General features: G+C 32.5%; 1 protein-coding gene across 1 annotated transcript in view; it reads right to left on the reverse strand.

The window, feature by feature from the left end:
* LOC129233810 (eukaryotic translation initiation factor 4 gamma 3-like) overlaps positions 1–26527 on the reverse strand; it is a 126481-nt gene that overhangs the window by 86018 nt on the left and 13936 nt on the right. The window contains 5 exon segments of the mRNA XM_054867785.1: positions 324–556; positions 4872–4986; positions 9106–9339; positions 10516–10728; positions 13073–13107. Coding sequence (XP_054723760.1) covers positions 324–556; positions 4872–4986; positions 9106–9339; positions 10516–10728; positions 13073–13107 — 830 coding nt within the window.

Raw genomic sequence — 26527 nt, forward strand, 5'->3', positions numbered from 1 at the left:
CTATTAATTTTTCTCATTAAAGAAACATTTTTACATTACACTATCACACATGCATTTGCATAAACACAACATTGTGCAATATGAGAAATACGGGTTAGTTCATTTAAAAGCTTCTTTCTTTTTTAATGGTAGATTTTTTAAAAATCAGTTGGATATTAACATTAAGTTTTAATGCTTAAGTAGCAATCATAAAAATGAACATTTGTTTTAAAAACTTTGAAGAATGTTATTCATCCTTCATAATTGTGTGTGAAAACAGTGTGTGTCCATTTATTATCTCCAGATACTTGGCTGGGCAATTAACTAATGTGGATAAAACTTACCGTTTCTTTTTCATGCAAAGTGCTAGATCTAGGTGGAGTCACTGATTCCTGATTCAGTCCATCCAGGATATTTTTTCCTGTAGTCGGGTCTATGATAGGAAGTGGGTTTTTACGGTTGGGTGCAGGAGGAAGGGGCTGGCTCTGTGCAGGTTGCTGAGTGCCTCCCATTTGGGGCGGCAGCTGTGGCGGCATGGCATTAAAGGAAGAGAGAGCTGGGTGGGGCTGATAATAGCCTATAAAGAAAAAGATCATTAGTTTTAGAATTGCTACCTATTTTAGATATGTTTCTGCTATCAAGTATGAAGAAAAATATGTTTATGCATTTTTCAAAAACAAGACAAACATTTTTTGTGCAAGAAACAGCGTAGAAAATAAGCGGTATGGCATGTGTGCAATTATAATCGTATGAAAGACAATACAATACAAAAAATCGCATCAAAAATTTAAAGATCCAAAAAAATAAAATTAAAACTGAATATTTTTTAAATGTGAATGACAAAACTAGATGTTGATACAGTGCACATGATGATTTTAGATAATCATTTTTATTAATAAACAGGTGCAAATAATTTCAATATTTCTAAAGGTATAATTTTATTTTTTTTTTTTTGAAATGATCACAGACAAATTATTCCTGTATTTGTAGAACCATCCATTTGCATGAGTTTTTCTATTTTGTAAAAGATAATTGATAAAAATTTGTAACATTATTCATAACTTTTTATAGGCACACATATTATGTATTATATTTCTTAAAACTTGTTTGTCTTCTTCATCAAAGTATAATTTAGCAATTGTTGTAGAACTGCTCCTCAATATGAAATAATTTCTTCCCCACACAGATAAACATCTGATTCCTGTGCTTTAACAGTCATTAGGTTCTTTGAATTTTAAGATGAGAGCTGAAAGAGATGCTAAAACGACAGTTATGCAGTACTCGGGGAGTAAAACTGTTTCGAGGGACAAAAATACCGACTTTACTGATCAAAGTTTATAAAATACTGACCAATACTGACTAAATTAAAATACCTAATAAATTTTGGCGCAACAAAAAAGAGTATCATACTTGGTGAAATAAATGTTAGCATTATTTAAAACGAGCAGCAACATAATGTAAAGCTTTTTTTTTTTGTACACATTTTGACTAAAAGTTATGAGTTTGAATACATATACAGTTGGCTCTCTGTTTAACAACGCTCTGTTTAAAGACGGCTTTTCACGGTCCCAGATGGTCCACTATAGTTTTAAAATCATTCTAATGAAGGACAATTTCTACTTAATGATTTTTTGTGGTCCCTTGAAAGGCGTTAGAGACTGAGAGCCAACTGTATTTACTGAATTATGAATAACTTTTTTGAAACTACGAAAATAAATTAAAAGATCTTGCAACTGGTCAAAATATTAAGTGATTAAGCGCAGTATCTCATTCACAATTTTTTTCTTTGAAAAGTAACTCGAAAACAACTTTAGGAAAAATTCTGAAATCAGAAAATACAAGGTGAAAAAAAATCTATATGTTGTACATTTAGCCCTGTTAATATTTAGTCTAAAAATATTTTAGTAAAACCCTGAACACATTTCGCAGATTGTTTTAATTATTAATCAGCAAATAGTTTCTGTAAAAAAAAAGTTTACTTATATTGCAAAAACTTATGATGAAAGTTAAACGCAGTAAATAAAGATAACAATTTGAACATAAAAATTTTTTTCTCATCTTGAAATTAATGCAGTTGTCATGCATACCTTATTGCTCCGCTTAGGACAAAAATGGGAAAATTTTGGGGATGGGAAAGAGATGTTTTCAAACATGTATCATTAGAATGTAAAGCATAGTTAATGGTTGTATAAATTAAAATGATAAAATATCCAGGCAATGCTCTTATGAGTGAAAACAGATCACATAAGGTAAAGTGGGAGAAACGCCATACTTTTAGAATAACCGTGTTTAAGAATAATATTTCTCACTATTTTTATTTACTCATAACTGACATGTTAAGAAGGGAACTTCTTAACATGTCAGTTCTTGTTTGACTGCGCTTGAGTGTGATGCGTGCATGATAAAAAGATTATTTTCGTTTGAGCATTTTTTGACAAAAATTTGAGTTGCAGCGGTTGCAATAAGTGTTAAATGTAAAACAAAGACACCGTAAGGTAAGAAATGGTTTTAATGTTTGATCAACTACATTTTGAAACATATGTTAATACTTATGTATTTTATAACTATATGGCATCTTTCCAACATAATGAGGAGAGATGCCAAACTTTTCAAATGTGTAAATGAAGGGGTGTTTTGTTTATTATTTTTTTGTTTTTAGAAAGCCAAGAAAATACGTGAGGAAGCATGCGGTAATTAGGGGGCAGTGGAGTGAAGAGAACTTAATTCTGACAACTGAAAAGTATCAAAGGAGGAATATCGAAAAATAAAGTTAAAAAACCTTATTTAATGCCGTGGGAAAGCTACATTAGGTTTTAAACTTTGTGGAATATTCCCACTTAACCCTTAAGCTATTCCAGATCATTTCTTTGCTATATCTGATTTAATTGATATAACTACTCCTGACATTCCTCTTGAAAGTGCTGCAACTCTAGCTCTGTCTCCACAAAAACTATCAACTTCCAGACAAATGTCCACTTGTAAAGAAACTTCAACAAATGATTCTTTAGAAGTCTTTCCCAATCCCAAAACTACCTAGCTCGATAGTAAACCCAAAACAAGTTGCTTGTCCGCGCGGAATGTAGGGGAAATTATTACTTAACAAAAAAAAAAAAGTCTGCATTAAATGTTCCTTATGCCAAAAATGGCTGCATAAGTCATGGACAATGTATGCTCCGCATTATAATAATTGCAGTAGGGAAATAATCCGCAAAAATTCCAAAAACAAGGAATAATAACATGTATGGCATCTCTCCTACACGTCATTGGAGAGATTGTGAGTTGTATATTCACAATTTTTATTTATTTTTTCTTTTTTTTTTTACAAGTCTAAAGCTTGTTAATGGTAATTTTAATACTTCATAATAATGTATCTTCAAAATAAAACATACAGGGTTGATTTATATTGCATTTTGAATTTTTTACCCAATTTCTACAAAAAGTATGGCGTCTGTCCCACTTTTACCCTATTGTCTAGCAAATCTGCAAATAAATTGGAAAATACTAGTTTATACGCACAGAGGTAAGAATATAATTTGTTCTTGTGCATGTGCATTTTTATCATAAACACAATACATTTTAAAATATTGCGGGTGCGACTGTAGTGTATAAAAGATAAAGTCATTTTTCAATCATATGAGCTTTACTTTTGTCAAAGATTATTCTTGCATTTATATACTTAATTAAAGAAAAAGTATCAGGGGCTAAAACTGTTTGGAAGGTCAAAGCTACTAACTTCAGTGACCAAAATTTATCAAACACTGACTAGATACTAACAAACATTTTAAAATACTGACTAATTTTAGAATAATAATCAGCGATATTAGGTGCTGCAAAATGAATGCTTGTTTTATTTGTAATGTTTGGCAATGCCTAATTTATAATGGAAACCTAAAATAAAAATTTAACTAAAAGCTGTAAGTTTAGTTTACATAATTTCTATATGATGCTGAGCAAAGACCTATAAAAACTTTCAAAAGTTAGGAGTAGGGAAAATTTTTTAGATGCCAAAACTGTTGGCATAAAAAATTGGCTTTTTGAAAGCTTATCAAAAAGTGATAACAATAAACGAAGAGGCCGATTAAAATACCCGATTTTTTTAACGTGTGTTAACATACAAGTGTTCCGGGACTTCGTGCTTCTGATAACATTAACCGTGATCACATTAAGAGGCGCCAACTGTAGGTTAAAGTTAATTGCCTATTTTAATGAGTCAATAAATTTAAAAAATTCATTTTGAATCAAAAATTGATAAATGTTAAAGAATAGGTTAAAGCTAATAAAAATTACTTTTGAAAGGGGAAAAAAGTTATTCTGTAGCGGTGGTAAAGTGTAAAATATCATCTTGAATTAGTAAAAAGTTGAGTTTCTAGTGCATGAATCAGCTTATAGGATAGAATATTTTTTCCTTGTTTTTATGCCACTTCCTGTATTGTTCTATTGGTTGCATTGAAGTGATTTCAATTCTACGTTGAACTTAATACAATTGGTATCTTTTACAGGTTACAATACACTATTACATTCCAGATGATGCCAGACATCACATTTAATATTCCACCAATTTAGAGATAAAAATGAGATGACAAAATTCTCTTGTAGCCTAATGTAATGACATACAATACATTACAAGTCAAATGCTAGAGTTTACTCAATTTTGATGATTCAGAAAAATAACGCTACTTTTATTATCAGTCTAACATTTTAAATGATATAGGGGATGTCAATCTCAATTTCAAAAAGCTTAGACAATGCTCCTCTCTATTTAAAGAATAAATTTTAGGCTATAGAGGTACCATTTCAAATATACTAATTCACATTCTCATAACTCTGGTATCAAGCTAATCTAGAAGTTACGTTTCTTATATCCTTTTTTGATAACTATGAAAGATACTTACCATTAGAATTAGTTGCTGCAACACTGTTGTAATTTGCCCACTGATTATTCAGATAAATTTGCTGCCCTGCTGGAATCACAGAATACTGTTGCTGATAGTTAGGTCTTTGCTGATACTGCAGAGGGGAGTTCCAACAATTAAAATAATAAATGCTAAACTACAAATACCTAATTAAAATTAAAAACTATTAGCCTGATACATTTTCATTTTAAACCATTATGTGAATTTGCCACAAAGGGTCCAAGAGAAAAAAAAAATCAGGGTGCGTGCAAATTAATTGCATTTTGATTCAAATAAATTTTCACACATACATACATACAAAGTATCTGCTACTTTTATGAGTTTTTGAATCTATGACTTTTCAAAATATTAAATAACTTCTGCTGGCAATTTTCCATGATTCACAGTGTACAATCTTTCAAAAAATTTTTTCAAAATGCATGCACCAGAAGTATAAAAAAATGGCTCCAGAAATTCATTTTGTTACTACTACTACAATGAACAATATCAATAATTGCAGACATGATTGTCAGATCTTGATCATTTCAAATAGGGAGAGGGGGGGAATGCCCTAAAACTTTCGTGGCTTTCAGTCATCTTCCTAAACATTCCAGCACATTAGAATTTCTGGACAAAGTACCATGATCCCTTGCGAATGTCACTATTATATAAATGCCAAAAATTTACAAAAATATTAGTTTCAAAAATTTTAGGAATTTAAAAGAAAATTCAAACTTTAAGACATGCACAATCACATTTTTAAAATGACTTTAAAGATACTGCTAACAAACCTTTTTTGTAATTACTGTCCAAGTTTTACACATTAGTAAATTGCTATCATAATAGTTTAAATAGTTTAATTTGAACTTGAATTGCACAAAAGTAAGATCTCTCAAAAATTATTCCAAGAACAGTTTAAATTATTTATGAAAAGTTTTAGTAACTTATTTATTTTTTATTTTTTGAAAATTCAGAAATTTCTTAAACGAAGAAAAGGTCAATGGACCTCCATCGAAATTTCAAAGAAGATTCGCCTAAGTCAGAATATATGTGCAAGGATGCTTACACCTTCATGATCCCAAATTCATTCAAGTTACGAATATTTACATAATTTTCGAGGAATAAAAGAAGGCAATTGAATCAAATACAAACTTTCGGAATCGTAAGACGCATAAGAGGTTGAAATATTGAAACAATAGTGAAACTTTTCTCTTTTTCAGTTGCTTCTAATCCCTTCCACACAAAAGGGCTTAGTAGGGTATATCCCTTTTACACTAAAAAAAAAAAGAGTACAGTCGGAACTCGACTTACGAGAGGGATGGGTTCCAAGACACCTCGCGCAAGTCGAAATTTCGCGTTGTGGAACAGTATATAAGCACACCCAATTAAACTTGCGTTATAGCCATTTCGGGTAAGTCGGATCGCGTTGTAGCGGGATCCGACTATTTCCTAAAAGATTAAGAGCTATGCGTCTGCAGATTTTTTTCTAGAATCAGTCATTGAAAGATCTTGCAGTTTCTACTGCAGAGACTTCAATTTATGTAGTGAGTTATTTAAGAATAGAAGATATGGAATGGTATAACATTTTGCTGCATCCATAAACGTGCTGGTGTAAACAGCACTCGGCTCTAATACTAACAGGAGAGTGAACTTGGAGGTCCATATTTTGCCCAAGAGAGTATGAAAAAAAAAAAAAAAAGCACTCTTTTCACATAGTAAACTAATTTTATCCTGTAAAGTGTTTTCCCATGCATTTCTCAATAAACAAGATAGTTTATGATGTAAAGCACTTTGCGATAATTATTCGAAATTCAGAAAGCAAGCTCTATTGTTTAAGAATGGCAATTTATCTCTAATCTTACTACGACAGCTCAATGATAAATGGAGACACCACAGCAGAAGCCAAATCATAAATATATATCTACATATATGTTATGGTTTTTAAATGTGATAAATCTGGGGATTTTGTACAATCCTTGGTGATTGTTCACAATCCCCACTAAAATTGGTAAATGTGATAAAATATTGAATATTTAGCCATATTTATCACATTTACCGGTTAATTTATACAATCCCTGACTCGTAACGGGGAATGTAAATAAAACCATACGTAGCCGAAATTTTTGCGGTTTGCTTAGCTACTTGGCTTTTTTTTATGATGCATAGTATCCCCACACACCACAAGGGCTTTTGGTCGGATGCACTTGTCTGAGTCTGCGCATTTATTGACCACGTTACGTAGGATTTCATTTTCAATTCAATACTTTACCGGACGGCCATTTTAATGTATACTATATAAATAAAATGCAATTTAGCATAATAATGAATCTTTGTAGGCCATATTTTGTTTTTTTGTTATGCATTTTTAAAATGTTCTCTTCAGTTTTATGTTTTATTCTTTTGAATTTGAAATGTAATTTCTACTGAGAAAAATAGTTTATGCACCTTGGCTCAATTTTTTTTGCTACTTTGTTTAAACCGTATTTTCATTAATTCGCACAACATGGATCCCTTATTTGTACAAATAAATGAGATTCTACTGTATTTCTGATGTGCTGGCAAGACCTTTTTTTTTTGGGATATTATCTTTCTTGGTTGTACAGAGTTTCTAATAATGGCCGATATACCTCAGCATTTCAATTTCAAGTTTTAGTAACTGTCATGGAACTCAAAAAAAAAAAAAAAAAAACACACACACACACACACACGTACACAGGTCTTTCTTAGTGAAAGAAAACTACAACGATTCGTTAATAAAAGCGAATAGTTAAACTAATTTCGTGGCAAAAAGTTGTGGAAAAAATTCCAAAAGACTAAAAAGATGTGACGTAATAATGACAAATCTGTCAATGTTTAAAAACTAATCTTTCCCATAAATGAGACAGCTACAACGTTAGATTTTACATTTTACGTGTATTTTGCAGAAATGTTTACCATAACTCATGAAGCAAATTTATCAGTAGGCCATTGTGGCAAAGACAGAATATTAAACAAGCTCTTAAGAAAAGGTAAATGAGCAATATTACCGAAGTATGTTATATTTTTAAATGTAATTTACAACAGTATTGTACATAAAAGTGTTTTATGAAACATCTAATGAAAATAAAGTAAAAGAGTGTTACTTAAAAAAAAAATTCCCTTTATAATTAAGACCTTGTTCGGAAAAATATCCAAATTTATTACATTCCCCATTGTGAGTTGGTGATTGTAGAGAAAAAAAAGTAAATTTAAACACTTTTACTTGGTTTAATAGTCATTATGTCATTTAGAGCAGCAAATTTGTTGTACACCCCCCCCCCCCCGAATGTTCCAAAAAAAAGTTTATGCAAAAATGAAGTTTATACAATTGTCAGAAATAAATTTCAATTTTTGTGGTTAATCGAAAATTTACATTAAAAAACCAGTGAAATTATGAACGCATTTTATAAAATTGTCCCAGCAATACTATAATCAATTCTCTTAAAATTCGATCAATTAAGCAATTTAGGATTTTTTTTGCAGAAATTTATCAAAATTGCAATATTTGATTTTTTTTAAAAATAAACTCTTACTATTTTGAGTTTCATCCCCTCTCCCTCCTGGTTAAGAAGTTGTAACCTGGACTCCTCCTCCTTCTCCTCCCATAGTGACGCCTTCAGATTATGTTATTTATGATACATCATCTTATTTGTTTGTTTTAAGATATTTAATTAAAGTAAAGCAAAACTAGTTTTATTACTTTTTTTGACTGAAATATTTTTGTAAGCTTTGATAGATATCAAACCTTGTTTTAAATGTAAAAGTAATTTTTAGTGTTAAATATTTTTTTTTGAATAAAACCCTCGTTACTCTACAAAACATATTCAAATTCATTACATTCCCCATCACGAGTCAGGGACTGTATAAATAAACCGATAAATGTGATAAATATTGAATAATTGATCACATTTACCAAGTTTATTGGTGATTGTGTATAATGACCGGTAATTATATACAATCACCAATTTATCACATTTACCGTAACATATATATATATATATATATATATATATATATATATATATATATATATATATATAACCAAAGTTTTAGAAGATAACTTTAAATAATCATATCAGTGCTGAAGCTCATACAATTTATTTCAACATACTTATTATTTTTCATGATTTCTTTTTCTCTATTACAGAGCTCAGAAATTAAAATATAAAAAGTACAACTTTGCAAAAGTAACAGTAGAGCACAGACTGAGACTTACCATTTGTGGTGCAGTCAACTGGTGATGTGTATTCACAATAATGGGCTGCATGGGATGATGGTGGAAAGCATGTGAAGGCACCATCTGTACCGTATGACTGTACTGAGGAGTGGAAGGGGGCTGTTGTCCCCCTGAAGAACCTGCACCTCCACCTTGATTCACCACTGTTGTGAGGGGGGCACGGCCCATGCCAGGCAGAGTACGAGGCACCACATTGCTCCGAGTATAATAGTTCTACAATGACGCAAAATCCATGCTTCAAAATCATTTACAGTATAAGGGTACTTATTGCAACATCAATACGACACCAGGAACGAAAAAATCTTTTAAAATTTTACATAATTTACTGGGTATGTTTGTCTAAAAAATAACATGTCCGACTAACATGCACAGTTTTTTTACTGAATATCAATAAGAGCGTTTAAATTTGTCGTAAAGCATTAATCAGAAAAATAATACAAATCATAAAAAAATTAGTTTTAAAAAATAGTACATAATAAGCCAGTTAAAATTTACAAAATTTAAATAAAATGAAGGGGAAGATCACTTTTACAACAAATTGAAAACAATAAACCACAAAAAATTTTGTGGCGAAAAAAAAAAAAAAAAACTGAATATTTTTTAAATGTGAATGACAAAACTAGATGTTGATGAAGTGGAAGAAAAAAAAAACTTCAAATTTTTCCTTAGCCAAAATATTTTTTCAGGGAGAATTATTTATTTTTTTAATGAAAAAATACCCCCCTCCCCCCATTAATCTGCCTCTTTCTGATTGGTGAAACTACAATTATTTTCTGATCCTGGGTTCTGTCCCTACTGTTTGAGACACCCTGTACTCTACCGTTTGAGACACCCTGTAAGAATCCTCCAGTGTTGTAAGGTCAAGCCTCAGAATTTCTCTTCCGGAAAGGAGAAGTTTTGGCAACAGGATCGGACCGGATAATTTGAGTGTGGCCGGTGAAAAGGAAGCAGCTTCAGTGGCGTGGCTAGCGAGAGCCGGGGTGGTGTGTTTTGGTGGAAAGAGTTATGTTTTAACATCTATGTGTTTTAATATGTGTGCACTTTTTCATGCGGTGGTTTTAGTCTTTTGAGCTTTGTGTTGTGTGTTTTGAATTTTACTTCATTAAAGATTTTAAAGCAACCAAGCGGACCTGTTTTCCAGTTGCATTCGATATGTGCATGGTTTTTGCGTATAGTGACTAAGCAACATTGTTCTTTAAGAATATCAAGGAAACTTTACACTTACAACCTCATTGCTTTCGATATATTTTCTATTTAAAAAAAAATAGGAAAAAGTTCAATGAGATAGAATACAACACAGTGGCTCAAAATTCGACTTGAACCATAGCCAAAAAATTTCTAGTTTCCAACGGACACAGCTGAGTATCGAAAGAAAGAGAAAAAACTTACTGGCATGGTCGTGACGTGGGCCGTTCTTCCCAAATGTTGTTGCTGTTGGGCATTCATGGGATTGGGCTGCTGAGGTGAGGCAGACGGTCCCATCGACTGTTGGCCCTGGGATGTGGATGTTGCATACATCCCTTGCTGTTGGGCTGCTTGCACCTGCTTGCTCAGCTCATTGGCCTGCGGTACACCAGACAGGGCCCCAGGAGGAAATGGGTACTGGAATGGGACAAAAGACATCCATTTATGAGATCTTTGGGAATAAAACAACATACAGTAGGGTTACGGAACCAGCAACAGACTCACTAGTTTGGATTCGAATAAGGTAGGAGGGTAAAACTGATAATGTTGTAGCCAATGCTATTGGTGCAACCATCTAGTGTTAGAGTGAATTTTATGAGCCAGTTGGTATTTACAAGGCAGTGGTGAAAGATTATGAACAGCCACAACGAGGTCAGCTGGTCGACGAGGTCATTTGATTTTAATAAAGCTTTAGTTCCAAAAATAAAGAACTTTGCACATTTTGAAGAGAAAAGGGGAATTTTGTATATTACTCATCCTTTCTTTATTCTGTCTGTGCCTGGATATCATTTTTCGGCGTCTGTTACTGGGGGGGGGGGGGTTGGACCCTTTTTCGAAATATGACCAAATAAAAATATAATTAACTAATTCAGAGGATCCAGAAGCAGCCAAATGTTAGATGAGATGCTGTTGCATGAGAGAAAAAGTTTTAAAATTCTAGATACATTATAAGGCTCAGAAAATTGAATTGACCCGAGAGCGATGTCTTGAGCACGTCTGTGACTAGTGCCGTTACCCTAGTCTACTTCACCATTGTTGGCCCAAGATAACTACAAAAATCAATAGGTTTATAAAAATGTTATTTGCAAAATTGTAAATGAAAACAATGCTTTGGGAAGAAAACTTGGTTCTCAAATGTTTGATTTTAACAATTCTGGTTTCTTATTTTCAATGGCTTTTCAAGTAGATTAGCTCGTAAAGAAACGCCAAGAATTGTGAGTTGAACTACCCACCATGGTGCCTTAAACAGCAGCATATTGGTCCTTTACATTAAAAAAAGGCTCTTTACCATGTTTTGGGGAAAATAAGAAACCTTAAAAAGAAAGAAAATAAAATGTTATGAGCACATCCTAAAAACAATCAGAAAGATGTCCAATTTTCATACTTGTGAATGGAAAGGTTTTTATTTGTGGCATCCTGAATTTTGAAAAAGATTCAGTTCCAAATACTTTTTAATTTACTTGTTGCTTATTATCTGAACAAATATCAATACAGTTTTGCATTTTAATTTCTTTTAATCACTCATTAGGCGCAACTTTCGTCAGTGTCAGCATATGCCAGAGAGCAGGCAAGAAGAGCCAACAAGATTTCAACTGCCGTCAGGGATCATACCCTTCAGGGAAAAAAATTCAAGCACTTTTCTCAAGGTCATGTGATAAATATCATATGCACATTTCATTTAATTCAATCATTAATTATATAAAAAGTATAAGGAAACAAAATTAAATTTTCTATAACAAGAGACATTTCAATAAAAGTTCTACTGTATCAAAAGTTTATCTGAAATGTCTGAAAAGCTTGTTCATAAATGGCTGCAAAGCACACAGGCTTTTTACATAGTTCTGCAACCTTCAAGTCCAACCATTTTCATTTCAATTCCCAGATTTATAATCTTAGGCACCAAACCCTATGCCTAAAATTTTGGAATGCATCAATGTTTCTTCATCATTGCAATCACAACTTACAATTGATGTGGAAGGCATAGAATGAAGTTTTTATTCAATTTTGAGAAGTGCAAGTTTGTAATATTTCTATTGGATGTTTTTTCCCCTTTTTCTATAAAGGGAAAAAAACATGAAATTGAATTATAGCTAATTTTTTAATTTATAAAAAATGACAACAGCAAAAACATAACGTCATTTGTCGGACACCCAGCAAGATTTTTAAAATTATACGTACTTCTTTCTCAATAGTAGCAGGAGGAACTACAAGATTGGAGAGTGAAGTTGTTAATTTGTAAAATTTGCTTAACAAAATCAAAACGATTTGCAACTTGAATTTTTTTTCTATGAACTGTGCTTTGTTTATACAGAAAACAAGTCTGTTTCCAATGATCTGCTTTCAATCTTGACAAAAGATCAACAATCATGTTGTGAGCTAAGAAAATCTTTTAGCGAAACTATGAAACAAGATAACTCAGACCATTGTTAAGAAAATTAAAGCATCAAGGATAAGAGCATTTTCAGCTATCATAAATCTAGTAGGAAGTCACTCTGGCCTAAAGGACTTCATTAGAAATAAGGACTCGAAAGCTGGAGGGATTTTTTTTTTAAATTCTGATGTTCTGATTTTAGAAATTGGTTTGAGTTTAAAAGGGATAAAAGAACTTTTTACAAATGAAATTTTATAAAATGGCCTCTTTTACGATACAGAGTTTTGTAAAAAAGCTGCAAAGCTGAACCATGTCTGAATTGATCCCGTAAGTACAACATTTTCTTTTTTTATTACAAAAGTTAGGTTATCACAATAAAAACAGACTCACTTGAGGATATCCAGCTTGACCAAAATCTGTGTGACCTATTAGGAAAAAACAAAAAATGTGTCAATCACACAAACTAAAAAACTTTATATTTTAATCAGGGTTCAAAAATATCATAATACTTTCGAAAATATCCGATACTTTGATATACATTGGATATCTTGATATACATCCGATATTTTCAATCAGCACAAATTAAAGTCTTCAAAATAGTTAATGCATTCTCTTATATTGTTATTATGATATGCAGACTTAAAATTAAGGTTTCTTTCATTATTTATATCTAATATTTCATTTAACATTTTTATAAATTTTTATGGTGTTTAACATTAGCTCTTTTACTCATTTTTCTTGTTACCTAGTTTTACAGATATGTTTCAGAAATAAAAGACATGCATTAGTTGGTGCACAATCATAAGACATTTTCTTTTCTGACCAGTGTTTATTATTTAACTAGGCACTTTTAATATGAATTAAAATTATTACATTACTAATAATTTTATGAATATAAAAAATGAATATTATATAACTTTGTTATATTAATGATGTTATAATACATCATTAAAATATAGTACATAATGTTTTGGTTATTTTTAATAATAAATGAACAACATTACTATCATTGGTATAATTTTTATATAGAAAATACCCTCGTTGAAAAAATAAATATCGGATATATCATGATTCATGATACATATCAGTTGATATGTATCCCCGATGATATGTATCCCCCAGCAAACCCCGATTTTAATGCATAAAATTTTTAAACTTGTTATATTGTTACTGCTTTAAAATATTATATCCTTTGTTTATTGCAACTGTATACAGTGAAGCACCGTTAATATGTTTCTCTTTTATACGTTTTTATCAACTATACATTTTTTAAATTTGTTCCTGCAGAGTCTAATACACATTAACCCATACCTATTATAAGTTTTTTCACACAGTCCCTTCAAAAATGTATAAATGGTGTTACACTGCAATTTATATTTTCTGTAAAATTAATACCACTTGTGGTTATTTTTGTGAAATCATGATTTCCTGGGAGTTAGTGTCAGCTTTATTCACACTTATCTGCTACATATCGAGTTTTTAAATTCATGACTCACGGGATGCAATATTTTCAAAAAAAACATCAATTTTTCACAAGAGTATCCAAATTATTACATAAAAAGTAGTCGAAAACTTTGTACTGCATAGTGAATAAAATATGACAACGTATATAAAGTACAAATTCAAAATGAAAAAAGGTTAAAAAACCAGCAAACAGCTGTTTCGGCACTCTAAAATACAAGTGCCATCATCAGTGCAAATACAGAAAAACGAAGGAGAAAACGTCACGGACAAAAAATAAATCAAATAACAGACTTCCAAACATTAGGAAAAGGTGGAGTGCTAGACATATCATTGACGATTAAATTAGCATTTTTCCATATGTAATATGACTCCCAAAAATCTAAATCATAAATGGACGAACACTCGTGAATAACTTTGGCGGAAGAAAAAATAAAATTATGGCCACAAGACCAACAATGTTGAGCAATAGAGGAGCGTTTGAGATCCTGTTTTTTGACGTAGTTTTCGTGTTCTTTTATCCGGAATTTGAGGGATCGTCGAGTCTGCCCAATGTAGGCCAATTTGCACTGGCAGGAAACACTATAAATGCCCCATTTGTCACGGTTCTGAACAGGGTGTTTAAGCTGTGAAAATTTTAATTTATTAACAGGAGAAAAAGTGACGGAAAAATGAAACTTTAAGATTTTGGCAATTTGTAGACTGATTTTAGGAAAAAAGGGTAAGACAACGGAACTCGAATAGTTCACAGGAGCAAGTGTTTGATTTTTGTTAGCTGAGCTACATAGCTTCTTATAAATGGTATCAATAATATCTGATGTGAATCCCCGATCAACCGCAATACCTCGTAGGTAATTCAGTTCTGATGAAAGTAAATTGGAATTTGAACAAATGGCTAAAGCACGGTAAACAAAAGATCTAAAAGCAGCCAATTTTTGTTTAGGAGGGTGAACGGATAACTTGTGGGGGGGAAGAGAAACAGCGAAGGGTTTACACGGAAAACAGTAGTTGTAAACATATTGTTATGACGAGTGATGGACACATCAAGAAAAGAAACATGATTTCCAGATTCCAATTCAACAGTAAATTGAATATGTGGGTCAATAGTATTTAGGATGGATAAAAGGTTATCAGGGTCACTGACAGAAGAGTCCAAAAGCACAAAAATGTCGTCAACGTACCTGACGTAAAAATCAAATTGTATAATTTTAAATAATTTAAGTTCGAAATAGTGCATGTACAAATCACTTAGAATTGGACTCAAAGGGTTGCCCATAGCAAGACCTTCAGTCATACGGAAAAAATTACCGTCGAAAACAAACGTGTTTAGTTTTAAGCAAGAACGTGTTAAATTGCATAATTTATTGATCTCAAAATCGGAAAAGTGATGTTCAGTTAATCTCATTTTAAGGCAGTCTAACGCACCTTCAACAGGCACGTTAGTGAAGAGTGATTTCACATCAAAAGAGGCCATTCTATGGTTATTTAGCTGAAAAATTCGAAGTTTGCGAACAAAGTCGAGAGAGTTCCGAACAGTAAAACAATGATTCCTTCTGTTGCACAATGTTCCAGATTCTACGCTTTGCCTAAAGTGCATAAACCACTCATTCCTCTCTGTCCCATTGTTTCTAACATTGGTAGTGCTTCTTACAAATTGGCCAAATTTTTAGTTTCCGTTTTTTCACCTCTTCTTTCCAGCAATTGTTTTACTGTTCGGAACTCTCTCGACTTTGTTCGCAAACTTCGAATTTTTCAGCTAAATAACCATAGAATGGCCTCTTTTGATGTGAAATCACTCTTCACTAACGTGCCTGTTGAAGGTGCGTTAGACTGCCTTAAAATGAGATTAACTAAACATCACTTTTCAGATTTTGAGATCAATGAATTATGCAATTTAACACGTTCTTGCTTAAAACTAAACACGTTTGTTTTCGACGGTAATTTTTTCCGTATGACTGAAGGTCTTGCTATGGGCAACCCTTTGAGTCCAATTCTAAGTGCTTTGTACATGCACTATTTCGAACTTAAATTATTTAAAATTGTACAATTTGATTTTTACGTCAGGTACGCTGACGACATTTTTGTGCTTTTGGACTCGTCTGTCAGTGACCCTGATAACCTTTTATCCATCCTAAATACTATTGACCCACATATTCAATTTACTGTTGAATTGGAATCTGGAAATCATCTTTCTTTTCTTGATGTGTCCATCACTCGTCATAACAATATGTTTACAACTACTGTTTTCCGTAAACCCTTTGCTGTTTCTCTTCCCCCCCCACAAGTTATCCGTTCACCCTCCTAAACAAAAATTGGCTGCTTTTAGATCTTTTATTTACCGTGCTTTAGCCATTTGTTCAAATTCCAATTTACTTTCATCAGAACTGAATTACCTACGAGGTATTGCGGTTGATCGGGGATTCACATCAGATATTATTGATACCATTTATAAGAAGCTATGTAGCTCAGCTAACAAAAATCAAACACTTGCTCCTGTGAACTATTCGAGTTCCGTTGTCTTACCCTTTTTTCCTAAAATCAGTCTACAAATTGCCAAAATCTTAAAGTTTCATTTTTCCGTCACTTTTTCTCCTGTTAATAAATTAAAATTTTCACAGCTTAAACACCCTGTTCAGAACCTTGACAAATGGGGCATTTATAGTGTTTCCTGCCAGTGCAAATTGGCCTACATTGGGCAGACTCGACGATCCCTCAAATTCCGGATAAAAGAACACGAAAACTACGTCAAAAAACAGGATCTCAAACGCTCCTCTATTGCTCAACATTGTTGGTCTTGTGGCCATAATTTTATTTTTTCTTCCGCCAAAGTTATTCACGAGTGTTCATCCATTCATGATTTAGATTTTTGGGAGTCATATTACATATGGAAAAATGCTAATTTAATCGTCAATGATATGTCTAGCACTCCCCCTTTTCCTAATGTCTGGAAGTCTGTTATTTGATTTATTTTTTGTCCGTGACGTTTTCTCCTTCGTTTTTCTGTATTTGCACTGATGATGGCACTTGTATTTTAGAGTGCCGAAACAGCTGTTTGCTGGTTTTTTAACCTTTTTTCATTTTGAATTTGTACTTTATATACGTTGTCATATTTTATTCACTATCCAAATTATTGTTTTGGTAAAATAAAATTGCAACCATCTGATCTATGCTTTAGATATGATATATATTTTGAAAAAAAAAAAAAGTAAAAAGAGACGCAAATAGCTCAGCTACTTACAAGTATAACTAAAAACAAATTATGCAAAAATGACTAGTGATACACATGAAATAATTACAGAGTTTTACTTTAATTACTTTGCTACCAAGGAAATACATTTATCAATCTAAAATTTTTGAAAATATTCTTTGGGTTCAACAGATCATACAAAATTTTTATATAGATAAGAATTTACATTTGTTACTTTTCCTCCAAAAAATCTGATACGATACACAATAATTACTCAATCACTAAAATACTGAAAAAAAGTTTTATTGCTAAATGATTTTTCAAAGTAAAAGAAGCTTCAAACATCAGCAACAGTGATGTAAAACTACTGGTGAACAGCAAAATATTTAAGCTTGAGTTTTATTTATTATTTTCCTTTCAATTTTTTTCAATAAATATTTTATTTTATAAAACATAATTAATCTAACTTATTTTTCTAAAAAAAATCTAACTAGCAATAATTAAGTATTACTTAAATTAAGTTAATAATAAATTAAAAAAAAACAATCAGGAAAAAAATAAATTATTAAAGTACTGAATAATTAACTTACGAGACATTACCAAATTTATTATCGCCTAAGTTTTAAGATAAGCTACAAACATTGAAAAAGATCCTGAATGTGCAATTTTCAACATTTTCGGACTAATTAAAAATTTTACAGTTGAAAATTCCCTGATTTCTGTATTTTATTGATGTCCTAAACATTCTTAATTCTTTAGACCAATTTTATTTTCTAAAATCTTCATTAACTTAACACACTGCCAAAAATTAATGACAATTTTAATGAGTCGCTTGAAGCAACACAGATGCAAATGGCTGAAAATTTTCGAGTCGAGCATGAGCGGCAAAATCAGAAGTCAATTAGACAATATAAGATATAAGGAGGGCTAAAAGTATTGCCAACTGGCAGAATTACATAGCTAAGAAAAACCAGCGAGTTATCATAAAAGCGGACGTAATCTGATTTCGAAATGTGTGGAAAATTGGAACTAAAGCGTACGAAACAGCCCAAGATGCGTAAACATTGCACCGAATCTGCACAAAATGTTAAATATGCATGTTTTTGAACCCAAAATCCATGACCAGTTGTCAGTTTTCACGATTTTTAAGCATTTTTTGCTGAAAATCGCAATTCTCCTTAGATCGTTTCCGATCATAGTCGAAATCCATGACTTTTGAAGCACCCAGGCGCCTGTAGGGTAAAATATTTCATAAAAATGTTAAAAAGAAAAAAAGGAAGGGGTGCCAAAAAAAATTATTTCTGGCTAACAACTTTGATATAATATACATATATATATTATATATACTAAATCAAATTCAGCTACTATTCTAAAGCTAATCTCAATTTTAATGACAGGTTTACTACCCCTAGCTCTGACACGAAAATTCCTGCCGATGATCCTTCTCAAGGGTGAAATTACAGTTGCTGGTTGTCATCATAGTCAGATAAAAATATAAAGTATCTGCGCACGCAACTCAAAAGTATATGCAAGCTAATCATTGTCGATAACGTTAAAGAAAAAAAAGGGGGGGGGGAAGAAAAAAACATTTTTAATCATAAGAAATAAATACTTGCAGGTACATGCTTTGAGGTTACAAGGAACTAATTTTCATGCGAATTATGTGAGCCTATGGATGCAAAGACCTAAGCTAAATTTAAAAGTCTTAAAACTAAGCTTCTTTTAGCAGATATCTTTGCATGCGTCAAGAAATCAATAGGGTACCCAAATTTCTGAGATAGAAGGAAAAAATAGTAATTCGTTGCATGCTGGCCCCATATGATAAGCTTTAAAGCGACAGAGCTAATTTTGTGATTTGATATGAGCTTGTAAAAAAGGGAAGAAAGGAAATACAAAGCCATGTGAAAAGAATTGCTCAGTTGTCACCACTTGATGCATAACAGAAAAGGGAGGATTAACATTTTAGTAATTTTTCAACAGAAGGAAAAAAAAAAGACAAGTGGAAAACTAGAACATTACTCGCAATTATGCCGAGATGTGCATGTCCGCAATGAATATATCCACAAAGCAGCAAATATTTTCTTACAGCAGCGAATGTATCTGCACCCATCTATATTATCTAGCTATGACTACTACGTTTTACATAAGCAATATTAATTTTAAACAAATTAGAAGTAAAGAAGGAGAACTTGAATGATTGTTGCGATATGCGAGTGGTCGCAACGAATGTATCCGCACAGCAACGAATAGATAGTATATATTCACCCGCTTTCCGCGCTTGCGTATGGGCACGCAAGCGCGTACCACATATGCTACCTATTAATAATTTTAAAAAATAAATAAATAATATCAGATTAAAGGGAATTAAAAGTGAAAAGTAAAAACTTCAACGATTATCGCGAGATACGCGTGCCCACAGCGAATGTATCCGCACAGCTGCGAATGTATCTACCTTACGCGGTTGCGTATGTATTATCTATTTATAACTTTTACAAATTATTTAAATAATATCAGTTTAAAACAGATTAGAAGTAAGCAGTAAGAATTTAAACGATTATCGCGACGTGTGCGTACCCGCAACGAATGTATCTGCATAGCTGCGAATACATCCACAGAACGCATGGGTGCATATACTATCTTGTAATAATTTTTACAATCTAAATAAATAATATCAATATCACTTTAAAACGAATTAGAAGTAAAGATAATATCTTTACTTCTTTAGAATTAGAAGTAAAGATATTACCTTTACTTCTTACCTATTCGTTTCAAATTGATCTTCAATCGATCTAATCTATATCTTTTATTTAAGAACTTTTACGATTATTGGACGACGTGCAACTCCGCGGCGAATGTATCCGCACGTCAGCGGATGTATCCGTGCACGGTGTGCACGCCTGCTTCTACATTATCTAGCTCTGGTTGTCATAACAAACAGTTTGAAGCAATATTAAAGCAGTAATCATTAAATTAAACATATAATACTCTGCTTATGGAAATACAGGGAATGCATTTAATGTTTCATTAGGTCAAGAAAGGGGCAAGGTGCTTTCAGCTAAAAGGGCACTTATTGATGGGGCATTCCACGGTACATTCCACGGTTTGACATTATGTAGTCTGTAACATGACCTTTTTTTTGCCATAACTTTTTAATTTACCGTTTGATTTGCAAATTATTTTAATTTGAGCTGGTGTGTTGGTAGGAAAAGATGAAATTAAAATAATATGCTAATCAAACAGTAAATCAAAAAGTTATGGCAAAAAAGGTCTCGTTACGGACTCTACATAAATGTCAAAAATACCATGGAATGCCCCTAATAGAATTTTTGCAACAGAAAAGCTGCTTTTTAAAACTTTTTGGTACACTTCTTGCATACAAAACCCACATCTTTCGACATTTTTTTTTTTAAGTAACAAAAAAGTTTCATTAAGTTCCTTAACTTGCAAGAGGGAGGAGTTCTTAGAAAAAAGTTGGAGGAAAACACTATTGAAAAAAATGTAGCGATAGTTTTCTCATTTATCTATCAAATTACTTACAGTCACACTTCTACAAAGCTTTTTACTGGGCAAACATGGTTTGAGAAGTAGTGGCATGTAAAACTTCCCAGCTCAATATAAAACACTTTTTGATTAAAATCTTAAATCCGAAATTTTTTTATAACCCTACCTATCGTTCTCCAAATCACTATTTTCTTTGAAAAAATTATTAGACTAACTGGCTTTCATAATACCATATTTTCCTATTAAACACTAAAAACTTAGCTTTTAAAAGTAGAGTAAACAAAATTTAAAACTTAAGCAAAAGACTTACTCTTTAAAACCCTTGGGAATAAAAGAATCCAAGCAATATGATCATATGGCCAGTTTGTTTTAAGTTAAAACAAAATACTGTTTGAAAACAAGGATCTCCATTGAAAATTATCACATAAATTCAGAATCTAAAAATATTTTTCCAACAAAAATGAAGATTTCAGCCACAAAGTAATTTTTATTTTAAATATATCTATATTCTTGATGAGGGCAGAGGGACAAGAGCCAAAGCAGGTTGGTACCTTGTCAAGTTTGACTGGCACAGATCCTCCCTCCCTCCCCTTTAAAATTTATACTTTCATTTTACAGGGGTCCTTACGTCAAAAAAAAAAAAAAAAAAAAGCTTTCCAAATAAAATGAAAAGCTTTTTTTCAAAACCCCTTTAGTTTTAATATATTTTAACAAGATATGATCTGTAGCAAATCATTTAAAAAATGCCACATTTCATTGAAGTTACACCTTTATAAACATTTTTCTATTTATTTTTTAAATGATTGATATAGTTTAAGTATAAATCAGTCAAAGCGAAAAAATTCTAGATAAAGTATGAAACATTTCATTTGGATCAAGTAAACAATGATTGGTAATTTTAATAGTATTATTATTTTTTAAGGGGAATGCTTTGGTACAAGTGTTAAGGATTCGCAACATTTATCATAAACGCTTATATAAAACAGAACATTTGCAATTAATAAGGAAATTACATCATTTAATTATGTTTAGCTATTCAAATTAATGTAGCAATCTTACTTTACTTCAAGAGTTAACCAACCAACTTTACATTTTTCTCATATTTTTTTACTTACATAGTTAATTGTCTAATATTATAGAATGTGAAACGATGCAGTCTTCGAATAAGATAACGGGCGTGAAGGTAATTTGGAGCATGGCAGAGGTGGTTTCAAAAAAAATCAATGCAAAACGAGAGCCGATTATGAGTTGTAAAAGTACTTCAACGAATAAATACAAACAATTGATTCACAACAGTTAAAATTACTGATAATTTCAGAACCGGGTTTCAAATCTTACAGTAAAATAAAGGCATGAATTAGAAATCCGCCTTCATACCTGATAATGAAAAACAAACAAGCGAACTAAACAGTACGTAAGATGCAAATTTTAAATCAATTTTCTACTTAAAAGTTTTTCGCTTCTCTAAATTGAAAATAAATAGCAAACGTAGTAGCACTGAATAATTTTAAGTTATCAGAACCGATCATGAGACTACTATTCACCTTTTAATAACATTTCAATACCTAAGATACATTCAAAAGATCGGAATCCGATGCAAAACTTCAGAAAAGTATGAGCACAACAGTAAAAAATGCAGAACATATTGCTTAAATCTGAAGTAAATCAACTTACTTGACTGCATATGAGCAGATTTTCATTGCCTTGTGACGAAAAGTAAAAACATCCACTTCTCTCCCATTGACTATAGTGCCGCACCACAGTCCAACAGAATAAATCTTGCGCCCCCAAAAATCTGAATAAATACCGTATGATTGTACAGAAATAAAATGGAGACAGAATTCCGAGGTAACAGAAGCAGCAAACGTCAACGATTGCTAGTTAGGCCTAAAAACTTTTGCTAGCCACGTACGACACGATACATGCACTCACTTCCTGTTGAAGAGAGAACTAGAGAACCATTTTCCCAGGTTTCATTTCGGCATGAGGAAACCATCTTGGCTGAAAATGTCCTCCAGACACAGGGTTTATCGCTGAGGCATGGCTGATTTTTCGTTATTCGGAACTTGGAGTGAAATGACATAATAAATCATTCATCAAAATATTTTTGAATGATTTTTTTTTTGTGAGAGTTATGCACCAATTTAAAGCTACATAGTACATACCTACTAAAAATGGACATTTTTTACATTTTCGAACTAACCCTCCCCCCTTCTCTTCCAATTGAATTTTATGCTATTTTACGAGAATTTTTTGCAAGAAAAATAATAAACATGAAAACAGGCTAAATCTCCTGGGAAAAAATCCCCCAAAATATCAAAAAGGGAATAAAAACCATGAATAATTTAAAAAAAAAAAGTTAAGATTTTAATAAAACGGAAGAAAAATGTGCCAGTTGCCCCCCCCCCCTGCTTAAAACAGGAGCGCCTATCTCATCAAGGGCAATGCCACATCCCATGCCAGGAGTGTCCATTTGAGACAATACCTGTTAAAACAACCCCCTCTAAAAATTTTAATGGCACAGTCTGCGCATGAAGTCCCCCCCCCCCCCAAGGTGGGCACCACTGCCCCATGCTACAGAACACTCCCCTTCCCCTATGCTTGTCATTTAATTGGGAGAAGAATTTACTTAAATCCTTTTACAATTAAGTTGGCATGGTTTTTCTTGTTTTTCAACAAAATTTGCAGTATGTAATATTAGGACACCCTTTGCCACACCTCAGAAAAATTCCTGAACGCCCCTAAAAATTTCAATGCAGCAGTCTGTGTCCAGGGTTGTACAAGTTACGGCCAGTGGTGTATTTCACCATGGATAAAATTGGATTGGATAAAATAAGTTTTGGACATTGCACGTGGATTTAGGAAATAATAAAAGTTTTAATTTTACACATGCAAGTAATTAATAACTGCATGTTCCAAAAGGTTGGTCACACCACAGGAGAATTATGATAATTTTTTAGTACCGATGAACACAAAAGCTATCAAAACCTGCAAAAATCTACCATTGGTGAAGTTCAAAAGCATACTCTTAGAGAACGTCCCTCAACTTTGACAGGAACAGTTCTTATCTCACATCAACAAGATGTTTATACTGGAGATTGCTCATTGAACAATATCAGGGTGGCAACAGAAACTGACAAAAAAAGTTCCCTGACTTTTCCCTGATTAGGTTCACCAAATTTCCCTGATTTATGTTACCAATGATAATGGTTTCCTTGCTTTGCCCTACTTGAAAACCATTGCATACTAAATAAAATGCAGTACTTAAAATGTTTTAAGCTGTTTATTAAAAACTTATTTTGAAACAACGCTCCTTTTATTAGTAAAAATAGTACATTAAATTATCTACTAGGAAATATTATAGGAAATCTCAAACAAATACTCTTGACTTCCAGCAACCAGTTAACATAAGTATTCTAAGAAATTATTACAAACATTCTTAAAGAAATATCTAATCATGATAAAATTATAAAGTTTATATAGAAATAATTTTGAACTAAATTTTCAAGCAGTATAATTATTGCTGGAACAATAACAAAAAAAAAAAAAAAATGTGTACACAAGGTAAATCAATTTCAAATTATTTCCTTATTTGTCGGAGGGGGGGGGATCTTAGATTACTTTTGTATCAAACATCAAAATGCAAAAACAATCAGTTAATTTCAAAATATTTAAAATGAAAGAATTTTAAAGTCAGAAAAAAAAAACCCTTCGTATATTTTGAGGCGACAGCGAATAATACAATGGCAAAAAAGTTGATTTTTAACATTCCATTTCAGCAATTAAATTAAAAACGCAAAGAAGTAACAATTTTTAAGCTTTTATCTGCACTAACTTAAAAAACAAAGATTTTTTTCTTGAAATTGAGAATACAGTATGCTAATTACTTCAAGACAATGAGTAAAGGCAAGGGAGCAAAAGCATTAATCACGGCTTCCTCTTTGCCTGTAGGGTTGTTTATTTTACGTAGCAATTAATTCGTAAAAGGCAAATTCGACCTAGGTTAAATAAAAAACTTTACAGACACAGAAGCAATCACAGGAAGTTCATTCTGTGTTTAATAAGTTAAGATTAAATACTTTGGCGTTGAGAAAAAAAGATTCACAAATATGCAGCAGTGTATACTCGCACCTCATTAATTTTACTTTTTCTCCACAGATAATTGACGGAAGACGCGTAGGAAATTAGGGTACTTAATTTTGCAAAGCAAAAAAAATAATAAAAAATAAATGTTTTTCTTCATTTAATCAATTTTCTCTGAATTTTTGTTATTTTTTTGAAGTTCCCTGATATTTCCCTGATTAATAAAGTTCCCTGACTTTTCCCTGATCTGTCGCCACCCTGAATATACACTGTATACACAGAGCAAAAACATTTTCACTCTGATTCTCTGAAATGTATTTAACTTTAAAGGATGAGCCGCAATATTATCTACCTGGACTGTATTACGGGCAGGAGAGTGCACAGAAATTTTGGGGCCCGTCACAAATGACTTTTCCGGGCCCCCCTTCCTATTGTCTACCCCTATATTTCACACCTAGTTTTAAAAATATTGGGCTCCTTTCAGGCTTGGGCGGGGGCCAACAGGTATCCTCCCCCCACCCTGTGCATGCTCTTGACTGTAGGGCTAAGATTTTTAGTAGCAAGATTGTTTGAGTTATCACCAGAAGAAACATCTTGGCAAATTTCATACACAGGGCCGGATCTGTAAATTTTGCCCCCCCCCCCCTTCCTGCAACAAAATCTCAAACAAGTCTGTCGATAGGTCAAAAAACTGGGGGGGGGGACGCATTTGGCAGCTCCTTAATTGTTACAAACGAAGAAGATTTAGCTTCTGGTTTAGCAGGGATAGTCATATTACTAGACCTTAGTACTAGCAATATAAATTTAATCCGAAGGATAATATTCAGTCAGAAATAGAGGCGTCGGAGGGCTTCCTCCTGGTGTTTTTTCAAAAAAAAACAAAAAAAAAACACAGTTTTAGACTATATTTTAAGTTGGGGAGGAAAAGGAGAGGAAGTCCGACAGCCTCTCCCGATAATCCACCCCCTCCCTTTCTAAATTTAAATCCCCAAAACACAATCGTACATTATATTTAATTACGTATTGATAGGGGGTCCGGTGACTCTCCCCCGGGAAATATTCAAGATTGCTTTTTGAAAAACATGATTTTAGACAATCTGTGGTGATGTTAAGGGAGACTCGGGTCATCTCTCGATAAGTTTTAAAAACTTCTAACTTCAAGCTCACAATTGTGAATTATTTCCGATTGTGATAGGTAAAGGAGGGTCCGAATTTGAAAATTGTAGCTTGAAAAATGCAGTTTTAGACGATCTGTGGTGATATTAAGGAGAAGAGAGATGAGGGGAACATCTCCCCAAAACTTTTTGAAATTGAAACCTCAAAAATGTAGTTTTAGACTTTTTTGTTAAAATTGAGTGCAACGCCAGTTTCTTGAAACTAAAGCTCTGAAAACGTAATTTAAGTTAGCCTTCAATGAAAGGGGGCGGGGGAGTTTTGAAGGGGCTCGCATACAGAACTGTTTCGTAAGTAAAGCACTAAAAGCGAGATTTAAGACGATTTACGATGATGTTCGCGAGAGGGGGGTGGGGGGGGAGCATTCTCTCGAAAAATTTTTGATGTACAGAAAACGGTTTTAGAAGATTTTTCATAATGTTAATGGGGGGGGGGAAGAG

This window comes from Uloborus diversus, unplaced genomic scaffold (genome assembly GCF_026930045.1).
Source record: "Uloborus diversus isolate 005 unplaced genomic scaffold, Udiv.v.3.1 scaffold_75, whole genome shotgun sequence".
Lineage (NCBI taxonomy): Eukaryota > Metazoa > Arthropoda > Arachnida > Araneae > Uloboridae > Uloborus > Uloborus diversus.